Raw genomic sequence first — 12,500 nt, 5'->3', positions numbered from 1 at the left:
TGGACACAGAAGAGAGAGTAGGATGAAACAGAGGAGATTGGAGTAGAGGTGGTGGACGGAGTTAGCTGCAGATACAGTATATAGTAGAGGGTGAAAAACAGACAGGAAAAATGGACACAAAGAGAGAAACCAGGTCTCCCGTTTTACAAGTCAGTATTCGACATCCATCCATGTCTGAGGACGTCATGTGATGACATGGAAACTGTCCACTAGGGGGCAACAGTGAGTGTTTTCTACCTTCGAGTATGTTTCAGGTTTTGCTAAGGCAAAGAAAACTCTGATATTGATATTTTGTTTGAAGCCTATCCCAAACCTTAACCATTCAGAGTTACTACATAATCCTTCAAAACACCTAAACCTTCCCTGAACACTTTGAAATTTGACATTTGAAACAAAATGTAACGTTTGAGCAACATGAAAGAAACGTCTAATTCGGATGTGAGACTGTGAGAGAAGGTTGAAGAGAGACACAGGGAAAAGGAAGCAGGAGTTATGTCAAGGTGCTCTCCCTTTCTCTCTCGTAAATTCTCTCCACTTCTAACCCTCACACCCTCTCTTCTTCCTACTTCTCCGCCTCTCTTCTTCTTCCCCATTTCTCCCTCTTCACCTCCCTCTCCTCTCAGCGTTGGCGTTTTAATATCAGGCAAGTTTCTCGGCTGAGGGGGATGTAAATTAAATCTTGGGGCTGAATGCTGATGATGCTTTATATTAGACAGAGAGAACACTAACAGACAGCCCACATCACAATGGGTTAGGAGCCAGGTTACAGTACAGACGGGTCTATCTGTGTTCAATACAGGAAGACAACAAACCAAGCTACTTTTCAAGTCTTGCGCAACTCTCAACAGTGTTACGCAGTTCCTAGTTGGCCTACTTCTTCATTTGCACAAATGAATAACCTCAACCAAATTCCAAAGACTGGTGACATCCAGTGGAAGCGGTAGGAACTGAAAACAAGTTCCTAAGAAATATCGTTTCCCAATGAGACCTCACTGAACAGAAAGAAACCTCAACAACAACAAAAAATTCTGAACGGTTAGTCCTCAAGGTTTTGCCTGCTACATAAGTTATGTTATACTCACAGACATGATTCAAACAGTTTTAGAAACTTCAGAGTGTTTTCTATCCAAATCTACTAATAATATGCATATCTGATATTCTTGGCATGAGTAGCAGGAAGTTGAAATTGGGCATGCTATTTATCCAAAAGTGAAAATGCTGCCCCCTATACCTTAAGAAGTTAAAGCAGAAATTAACAACATGGGTTTTGTCTTTATAAATGTGTATACGCCTAACACAGGGAGAGAAAGAGGGGTTCTATTTTGGAGCCTTAGACAGGAACTCTCACAGGTAGCGCCTGAGGAGACACTTGTGGTCGGAGAGGACTGGAGCTCTCACAGGTAGCGCCTGAGGAGACGATGGTGGTCGGAGGGGACTGGAACTCTCACAGGTAGCGCCTGAGGAGACGCTGGTGGTCGGAGGGGACTGGAACTCTCACAGGTAGCGCCTGAGGAGACGATGGTGGTCGGAGGGGACTGGAACTCTCACAGGTAGCGCCTGAGGAGACGCTGGTGGTCGGAGGGGACTGGAACTCTCACAGGTAGCGCCTGAGGAGACGCTGGTGGTCGGAGAGGACTGGAACTCTCACAGGTAGCGCCTGAGGAGACGCTGGTGGTCGGAGGGGACTGGAACTCTCACAGGTAGCGCCTGAGGAGACGCTGGTGGTCGGAGGGGACTGGAACTCTCACAGGTAGCGCCTGAGGAGACGCTGGTGGTCGGAGGGGACTGGAACTCTCACACGTAGGGCCTGAGGAGACGCTGGTGGTCGGAGAGGACTGGAACTCTCACAGGTAGCGCCTGAGGAGACGCTGGTGGTCGGAGGGGACTGGAACTCTCACAGGTAGCGCCTGAGGAGACGCTGGTGGTCGGAGGGGACTGGAACTCTCACACGTAGGGCCTGAGGAGACGCTGGTGGTCGGAGAGGACTGGAACTCTCACAGGTAGCGCCTGAGGAGACGCTGGTGGTCGGAGGGGACTGGAACTCTCACAGGTAGCGCCTGAGGAGACGCTGGTGGTCGGAGGGGACTGGAACTCTACAATGGATTTTTTCCAAAGACAGAAATGGGGAAGAGCCTCATTCAGTGTCAGTGGGAGTGTTAAGGGACATTATTAATCAGTTTGACCTGGTGGATGTTTGGAGAACTAAACATCCAAACACAAGACAGTATACATGGGTGAAGGTTTTTGGGGTTAGGGTGAGTGCAGCCCGACTTGATCGGTTTTACATGTCTAGAAATCGGAGCAATAGGCTGCTGGGCGCTACCATTCTCCCGATGGGGTTTTCAGATCATCACATAACCACGGCTCGGCTGTCTATTTCACCAGGGCCCCGGCAGGCATCTTATTGGAAGTTCAATGTAAAACTCTTACAAGATGCCACTTTTTGCTCAGGTTTCCAAACATTTTGGGAAAGGTGGGGGCAGCGAAGAGAGGAGTATGAGTCTCTGAGTCAATGGTGGGATATGGGGAAAGTCCAAATTAGGCTTTTCTGTCAACAGTACACAGCTCTCTCATCCTCAGAGGCTAGGGGAGTATTGGGGGAACTAGAGCGTTGTATTAGTGAGATAGAGGTAGAGATGGTGGGGCACGGCAATGTAGGCCTCCAGGCTAATTTAGCCAAATTACGTAGGGACCTGGGCAGTTTTTTCCAGGTTAAAGCAAAGAGAGCACTTGGTAGGTTCTCCATGCTCAAGGAGATGGATGCTCCCAGATCCTTCTTCTTTGGTTTGGAAAGACAGAGCGGTGAAGCCAAGGGTATGAATTGTCTACGGCTGTCTGATGGGCGGGTGACCTCTGTGGTGGGGGAGATGTGGCTGTCTGATGGGCGGGTGACCTCTGTGGTGGGGGAGATGCGACTGTCTGATGGGCGGGTGACCTCTGTGGTGGGGGAGATATGGCTGTCTGATGGGCGGGTGACCTCTGTGGTGGGGGAGATGTGGCTGTCTGATGGGCGGGTGACCTCTGTGGTGGGGGAGATGCGGGAGCAGACTGTGGAGTTTTATACAGGACTTCTTTCGCGTGTTGCATGAATGCGTGTTGGTAGGAAAGTTGCAGATCAGCTGCCGTCGGGCGGCTCTGACTCTCCTGCCCAAAAAAGGGGACCTGTGTGAACTTAAGAACTGGAGGCCTGTGGCATTACTCTGTGCGGACTACAAGATATTTGCCAAAGTCCTCTCTAACAGACTGAAGTCACATCTGGACTCGATAGTACATAAGGACCAAACATATTGTTTACCGGGATGCTCAATCACGGCCAACTTGTTCTTAATTAGGGACACGTTGGACTTGTCGAGAGGTTCTAATGTGAACTTTGGACTGGTCTCTTTAGATCAAGAGAAGGATTTTGATAGAGTGGACCATGAGTATCTGTTTAATGTGATGTTTGTGTTTGGGTTTGGGAAGCGTTTTTTTTTAGGAAGACCTGGGAGGGGCTGTCACAGGCAGTGGTGTCAAGACTGGCCAGGTGGAGGTGGCTCCTGTCACAGGTGTCATATAGAGGGAGGGTGCTGATAATTAACAACCTGGTGGCATCTTCCCTGTGGCATAACCTGTCTGTCCTCAATCCCCCTGCCGGTCTGCTCGCAGACCTGAAACACAAGCTGGGGGACTTCTTCTGGTCGGACCATCACTGGCTGAGGGCGGCAGTTTTGTACATGACCGTTCACGAAGGAGGACAGGGCCTGGGGGACTTCTTCTGGTCGGACCATCACTGGCTGAAGGTGGCAGTGTTGTACATGACCGTTCACGAAGGAGGACAGGGCCTGGTGGAACTGGAGAGCAGGATGGCTGCTTTCAGGCTAAAGGCGGTGCAGAGACTGCTGTACCATGCTAATGTTGGCTGGAGGGAGGTGGCTATGCATAGATAATAATCAGCGAGCAGCAGTGTACAAAATAAATTGAGGGGGGGGTCTCTCTCCTCCTGGCTGAGGTGAACTTTCTCTCTCCTCCTGGATGAGGTGAACCTTCTCCCTCCTCCTGGCTGAGACTGTCTCTCTCCTCCTGGCTGAGATGAACCTTCTCCCTCCCCCTGGCTGAGACTGTCTCTCTCATCCTGGATGAGGTGAACCTTCTCTCTCCTCCTGGCGGAGGTGAACCTTCTCCCTCCTCCTGACTGAGGTGAACCTTCTACCTCCTCCTGGCTGAGGTGAACCTTCTCCCTCCTCCGGGCTGAAAAGGTCTCCCTCTCTTCTCCTGGATGAGACAGTCTCCCTCTCCTCCTGGATGAGACTGTCTCCCCCGCCTCCTGGATGAGACTGTCTCCCTCTCCTCCTGGATGAGACTGTCTCCCTCTCCTCCTGGATGAGATTGTCTCCCTCTCTCCTCCTGGATGAGACTGTCTCCCTCTATCCTCCTGGATGAGACTGTCTCCCTCTCTCCTCCTGGACGAGACTGTCTCCCTCTCTCCTCCTGGATGAGACTGTCTCCCTCTCTCCTCCTGGATGAGACTGTCTCCCTCTATCCTCCTGGATGAGACTGTCTCCCTCTCTCCTCCTGGACGAGACTGTCTCCCTCTCTCCTCCTGGATGAGACTCTCTCTCTCTCCTCCTGGAGGAGACTGTCTCACTCTCTCCTCCTGGATGAGACTTTCTCCCTCTCCTCCTGGATGAGACTGTCTCCCTCTCCTCCTGGATAAGACTGTCTCTCTCTCTCCTCCTCTATGAGACTGTCTCCCTCTCCTCCTGGATAAGACTGTCTCCCTTTCTCCTCCTGGAGGAGACTGTCTCCCTCTCTCCTCCTGGATGAGACTGTCTCCCTCTCTCCTCCTGAATGAGACTGTCTCTCTCTCCTCCTGGTTGAGACTGTCTCCCTCTCTCCTCCTGGATGAGACTCTCTCCCTCTCTCCTCCTGGATGAGACTGTCTCCCTCCCTCCTCCTGGATGAGACTGTCTCCCTCTCTCCTCCTGGATGAGACAGTCTCTCTCTCTCCTCCTGGAGGAGACTGTCTCTCTCTCTCCTCCTCTATGAGACTGTCTCCCTCTCCTCCTGGATAAGACTGTCTCCCTCTCTCCTCCTGGATGAGACTGTCTCTCTCTCCTCCTGGTTGAGACTGTCTCCCTCTCTCCTCCTGGATGAGACTCTCTCCCTCTCTCCTCCTGGATGAGACTGTCTCCCTCTCTCCTCCTGGTGGAGAAGGTCTGTCTCACAGAGGAATCTGTGGTTGAGGTCAGAGAGAACCTGCTACGTCAGCCAGTACAGACTCGGCGTGTCACGCGCAGGGAATGCAGCTGTCTGCTTTAACTTTTGCCAGTATCTCTCTACAACCCTAACGATGCTCTAAGACACACACACACACACACACACACACACACACACACACACACACACACACACACACACACACACACACACACACACACACACACACACACACACACACACACACACACAATAAATATCACCACACAGATGGAGATGAGACTCGTCCCACTATGTGTGAGTGAATAGCATACTGTAGGAAACAGGAGCAGGCGTCAAGAGAACACTGCCCCTTTCTCTCCTTCTGTCTCCCTTTCTATATCTCTTGTTCTGTCTCTCTCCTTCTGCCTCCCTTTCTATATATCTTGTTCTGTCTCTCTCCTTCTGTCTCCCTTTCTATATCTCTTGTTCTGTCTCTCTCATTCTGTCTCCCTTTCTATATCTCTTGTTCTGTCTCTCTCCTTCTGTCTGCCTTTCTATATCTCTTGTTCTGTCTCTCTCCTTCTGTCTCCCTTTCTATATCTCTTGTTCTGTCTCTCTCCTTCTGTCTCCCTTTCTATATCTCTTGTTCTGTCTCTCTCCTTCTGTCTGCCTTTCTTTCTTGTACTGTCTACCTTTCTCTGTTGTTCTATCCCTCTCTGTCTCTCTCTCTCTCCCTTTCTCTAACTCTTGTTCTGTCTCTCTCTCTCTCCCTTTCTCTAACTCTTGTTCTGTATCTCTCTCTCTCTCCCTTTCTCTAACTCTTGTTCTGTCCCTCTCTCTCTCTCCATTTCTCTAACTCTTGTTCTGTCTCTCTCTCTCCCTTTCTCTAACTCTTGTTCTGTCCCTCTCTCTCTCTCTCCCTTTCTCTAACTCTTGTTCTGTCCCCCTCTCTCTCTCTCTCTCTCCCTTTCTCTAACTCTTGTTCTGTCTCTCTCTCTCTCCCTTTCTCTAACTCTTGTTCTGTCTCTCTCTCTCTCCCTTTCCCTAACTCTTGTTCTGTCCCCCTCTCTCTCTCCCTTTCTCTAACTCTTGTTCTGTCTCTCTCTGTATTTCGCTTCTCTTCAGTCCTCACCTGGGTCACACTTCTTTTGGATAGTCCTTTAGATCGCTCTACCAATTGGCGTACTATCAAAAAAATGTATCTGTTTGCTAAGGTTACAATTAAGGTTGTGGTAAGTTTAGAATAAGGGTTAGGTTTACAATGAAGCTTAGGGTTAGGTTAAGAACAAGGGTTAGTGTTAGAACAAGGGTTAGGGTTAGAACAAGGGTTAGGGTTAGAACAAGGGTTAGTGTTAGGGTTAGAACAAGGGTTAAGGTTAGGGTTAGAACAAGGGTTAGGGTTAGAACAAGGGTTAGTGTTAGTGTTAGAACAAGGGTTAGGGTTAGAACAAGGGTTAGGGTTAGAACAAGGGTTAGTGTTAGGGTTAGAACAAGGGTTAAGGTTAGGGTTAGAACAAGGGTTAGGGTTAGAACAAGGGTTTGTGTTAGTGTTAGAACAAGGGTTAGGGTTAGTGTTAGAACAAGGGTTCGTGTTAGGGTTAGAACAAGGGTTAGTGTTAGGGTTAGAACAAGGGTTAGGGTTAGAACAAGGGTTAGTGTTAGGGTTAGAACAAGGGTTAAGGTTAGGGTTAGAACAAGGGTTAGGGTTAGAACAAGGGTTAGTGTTAGTGTTAGAACAAGGGTTAGGGTTAGAACAAGGGTTAGGGTTAGAACAAGGGTTAGTGTTAGGGTTAGAACAAGGGTTAAGGTTAGGGTTAGAACAAGGGTTAGGGTTAGAACAAGGGTTCGTGTTAGTGTTAGAACAAGGCTTAGGGTTAGTTTTAGAACAAGGGTTCGTGTTAGGGTTAGAACAAGGGTTAGTGTTAGGGTTAGAACAAGGGTTAGTGTTAGAACAAGAGTTAGTGTTAGGGTTAGAACAAGGGTTAGGGTTAGAACAAGGGTTAGGGTTAGAGTTAGAACAAGGGTTAGTGTTAGGGTTAGAACAAGGGTTAGGGTTAGAACAAGGGTTAAGGTTAGGGTTAGAACAAGGGTTAGTGTTAGGGTTAGAACAAGGGTTAGGGTTAGAACAAGGGTTAGGTTTAGAACAAGGGTTAGGGTTAGAACAAGGGTTAGGGTTAGAACAAGGGTTAGTGTTAGAACAAGGGTTAGTGTTAGGGTTAGAACAAGGGTTAGTGTTAGAACAAGGGTTAGTGTTAGGGTTAGAACAAGGGTTGGTGTTAGGGTTAGAACAAGGGTTAGGGTTAGAACAAGGGTTAGTGTTAGGGTTAGAACAAGGGTTAGGATTAGAACAAGGGTTAGGTTTAGAACAAGGGTTCGTGTTAGGGTTAGAACAAGGGTTAGTGTTAGGGTTAGAACAAGGGTTAGTGTTAGAACAACGGTTAGTGTTAGGGTTAGAACAAGGGTTAGGGTTAGTGTTAGAACAAGGGTTAGTGTTAGAACAAGGGTTAGTGTTAGAACAAGGGTTAGGGTTAGAACAAGGGTTAGTGTTAGGGTTAGAACAAGGGTTAGGATTAGAACAAGGGTTAGGTTTAGAACAAGGGTTCGTGTTAGGGTTAGAACAAGGGTTAGTGTTAGGGTTAGAACAAGGGTTAGTGTTAGAACAACGGTTAGTGTTAGGGTTAGAACAAGGGTTAGGGTTAGTGTTAGAACAAGGGTTAGTGTTAGAACAAGGGTTAGTGTTAGAACAAGGGTTAGTGTTAGAACAAGGGTTTGTGTTAGGGTTAGAACAAGGGTTAGTGTTAGAACAAGGGTTAGTGTTAGGGTTAGAACAAGGGTTAGTGTTAGTGTTAGAACAAGGGTTCGTGTTAGGGTTAGAACAAGGGTTAGTGTTAGAACAAGGGTTAGTGTTAGGGTTAGAACAAGGGTTAGGGTTAGTGTTAGAACAAGGGTTAGGGTTAGAACAAGGGTTAGGTTTAGAACAAGGGTTAAGGTTAAGGTTTAGAAAAAGATGAGGTTAGATAGTTAGTTGAAATGTTACAGCATCTACAGATGGACTAAACAAATAAAGTGTTAACAATATCTTGGTCCTCTAAAGACTGACTGAATATCTCCGCATTGTGCTTCTCTTGACTCCGTACAGCCGGTCCCCATGTTCTCTGTGACGCCCAGCCTTGCCTCCAATGCCAGTCCTGCTGCGGTGGCTGCTGCGTTTAACCCCTACTTGGGCCCGGTGTCTCCCGGCCTGATGCCTTCTGAGATCATGTCCAGCGGCCCGGTCCTGGTGACCAGTAACCCCAACGTCTCCATGCCCTCTGCTGCTGCTGCTGCCGCACAGAAACTCATGAGGACAGACAGACTGGAGGTGAGTTGTAGAAACAAACAGAACAGGAACTCATGAGGACAGATAGACTGGAGGTGAGTTGTAGAAACAAACACACAGGAACTCATGAGGACAGATAGACTGGAGGTGAGTTGTAGAAACAAACACACAGAAACTCATGAGGACAGACAGACTGGAGGTGAGTTGTAGAAACAAACACACAGAAACTCATGAGGACAGACAGACTGGAGGTGAGTTGTATAAACAAACAGAACAGGAACTCATGAGGACAGACAGACTGGAGGTGAGTTGTAGAAACAAACACACAGAAACTCATGAGGACAGACAGACTGGAGGTGAGTTGTAGAAACAAACACACAGAAACTCATGAGGACAGACAGACTGGAGGTGAGTTGTATAAACAAACAGAACAGGAACTCATGAGGACAGACAGACTGGAGGTGAGTTGTAGAAACAAACACACAGAAACTCATGAGGACAGACAGACTGGAGGTGAGTTGTAGAAACAAACACACATAAACTCATGAGGACAGACAGACTGGAGGTGAGTTGTATAAACAAACAGAACAGGAACTCATGAGGACAGACAGACTGGAGGTGAGTTGTATAAACAAACACACAGAAACTCATGAGGACAGAGACAGGAGGTGGGTTGTACTAACAAACAGAGCAGAGACTCTGACTCAACCTGATGCTGTTCTCTGCACCCTAGCACTTGATTTATCAAAACACAACTCTTGATTTATCAAAACACAACTCTTGATTTATCAAAACACAACTCTTGATTTATCAAAACACAACTCTTGATTTATCAAAACACAACTCTTGATTTATCAAAACACAACTCTTGATTTATCAAAACACAACTCTTGATTTATCAAAACACAGTCCGCATGGTTTCCCAAGTCTACAGTCGCTGTTACACAGTGAAAGGATGGCCACTAGCAGTCAATGAGGACTGAAGTCTGAGTTTCTGTCTCTTACACTGTTAAGGAGCAGAGTTGAAAAGTGTTGCTTAAACAGTTGCTGCTTAGTTCATTAATTAATTAACTAATACGGTTCAATTATGTACATCTAATACACATCAGTCTGTTACAGTAACTAAACCCCTGTTACCATTATATAGTAATGATATATCAGTCTGTTACCATTATATAGTAATGATATATCAGTCTGTTACCATTATATAGTAATGATGTATCAGTCTGTTACCATTATATAGTAATGATATATCAGTCTGTTACCATTATATAGTAATGATGTATCAGTCTGTTACCATTATATAGTAATGATATATCAGTCTGTTACCATTATATAGTAATGATGTATCAGTCTGTTACCATTATATAGTAATGATATATCAGTCTGTTACCATTATATAGTAATGATGTATCAGTCTGTTACCATTATGTAGTAATGATATATCAGTCTGTTACCATTATATAGTAATGATGTATCAGTCTGTTACCATTATATAGTAATGATGTATCAGTCTGTTACCATTATATAGTAATGATGTATCAGTCTGTTACCATTATGTAGTAATGATATATCAGTCTGTTACAGTAACTAAACCCCTGTTACCATTATACAGTAATGATATATCAGTCTGTTACCATTATATAGTAATGATATATCAGTCTGTTACCATTATATAGTAATGATGTATCAGTCTGTTACCATTATATAGTAATGATGTATCAGTCTGTTACCATTATATAGTAATGATGTATCAGTCTGTTACCATTATATAGTAATGATGTATCAGTCTGTTACCATTATATAGTAATGATCTATCAGTCTGTTACCATTATATAGTAATGATGTATCAGTCTGTTACCATTATGTAGTAATGATATATCAGTCTGTTACCATTATATAGTAATGATGTATCAGTCTGTTACCATTATATAGTAATGATGTATCAGTCTGTTACCATTATATAGTAATGATGTATCAGTCTGTTACCATTATGTAGTAATGATATATCAGTCTGTTACAGTAACTAAACCCCTGTTACCATTATATAGTAATGATATATCAGTCTGTTACCATTATATAGTAATGATATATCAGTCTGTTACCATTATATAGTAATGATGTATCAGTCTGTTACCATTATGTAGTAATGATATATCAGTCTGTTACAGTAACTAAACCCCTGTTACCATTATACAGTAATGATATATCAGTCTGCTACCATTATATAGTAATGATGTATCAGTCTGTTACCATTATATAGTAATGATGTATCAGTCTGCTACCATTATATAGTAATGATATATCAGTCTGTTACAGTAGCTAAACCCCTGTTACCATTATATAGTAATGATATATCAGTCTGTTACCATTATATAGTAATGATATATCAGTCTGTTACCATTATATAGTAATGATGTATCAGTCTGTTACCATTATATAGTAATGATATATCAGTCTGTTACCATTATATATTAATGATATATCAGTTTGTTACAGTAGCTAAACCCCTGTTACCATTATATAGTAATGATGTATCAGTCTGTTACCATTATATAGTAATGATATATCAGTCTGTTACCATTATATAGTAATGATATATCAGTCTGTTACCATTATATAGTAATGATGTATCAGTCTGTTACAGTAGCTAAACCCCTGTTACCATTATATAGTAATGATATATCAGTCTGTTACCATTATATAGTAATGATGTATCAGTCTGTTACCATTATATAGTAATGATGTATCAGTCTGTTACCATTATATAGTAATGATGTATCAGTCTGTTACCATTATATAGTAATGATATATCAGTCTGTTACCATTATATATTAATGATATATCAGTTTGTTACAGTAGCTAAACCCCTGTTACCATTATATAGTAATGATGTATCAGTCTGTTACCATTATATAGTAATGATGTATCAGTCTGTTACAGTAGCTAAACCCCTGTTACCATTATATAGTAATGATGTATCAGTCTGTTACCATTATATAGTAATGATGTATCAGTCTGTTACCATTATATAGTAATGATGTATCAGTCTGTTACCATTATATAGTAATGATATATCAGTCTGTTACCATTATATAGTAATGATGTATCAGTCTGTTACCATTATATAGTAATGATGTATCAGTCTGTTACCATTATATAGTAATGATGTATCAGTCTGTTACCATTATATAGTAATGATATATCAGTCTGTTACCATTATATAGTAATGATGTATCAGTCTGTTACCATTATATAGTAATGATATATCAGTCTGTTACCATTATATAGTAATGATGTATCAGTCTGTTACCATTATATAGTAATGATGTATCAGTCTGTTACCATTATATAGTAATGATATATCAGTCTGTTACCATTATATTGTAATGATGTATCAGTCTGTTACCATTATATAGTAATGATATATCAGTCTGTTACAGTAGCTAAACCCCTGTTACCATTATATAGTAATGATGTATCAGTCTGTTACCATTATATAGTAATGATATATCAGTCTGTTACCATTATATAGTAATGATGTATCAGTCTGTTACCATTATATAGTAATGATGTATCAGTCTGTTACCATTATATAGTAATGATATATCAGTCTGTTACCATTATATTGTAATGATGTATCAGTCTGTTACCATTATATAGTAATGATGTATCAGTCTGTTACCATTATATAGTAATGATGTATCAGTCTGTTACAGTAGCTAAACCCCTGTTACCATTATATAGTAATGATATATCAGTCTGTTACCATTATATAGTAATGATGTATCAGTCTGTTACCATTATATAGTAATGATGTATCAGTCTGTTACCATTATATAGTAATGATGTATCAGTCTGTTACCATTATATAGTAATGATGTATCAGTCTGTTACAGTAGCTAAACCCCTGTTACCATTATATAGTAATGACGTATCAGTCTGTTACAGTAATTAAACCCCTGTTACCATTATACAGTAATGATGTATCAGTCTGTTACAG

General features: G+C 43.2%; 1 protein-coding gene across 3 annotated transcripts in view; it reads left to right on the top strand.

The window, feature by feature from the left end:
* LOC110523138 (muscleblind-like protein 1) overlaps positions 1–12,500 on the top strand; it is a 110,830-nt gene that overhangs the window by 73,615 nt on the left and 24,715 nt on the right. For all 3 annotated transcript variants that reach the window (XM_036961798.1, XM_036961797.1, XM_036961799.1), the window contains exon 4: positions 8,318–8,539. In XM_036961798.1, the coding sequence (XP_036817693.1) occupies positions 8,318–8,539 (222 nt within the window). The remainder of the gene's footprint in view (positions 1–8,317; positions 8,540–12,500) is intronic.

This window comes from Oncorhynchus mykiss, chromosome 24 (assembly GCF_013265735.2).
Source record: "Oncorhynchus mykiss isolate Arlee chromosome 24, USDA_OmykA_1.1, whole genome shotgun sequence".
NCBI lineage: Eukaryota > Metazoa > Chordata > Actinopteri > Salmoniformes > Salmonidae > Oncorhynchus > Oncorhynchus mykiss.
This window is presented reverse-complemented; position numbering and strand designations above follow the sequence as displayed.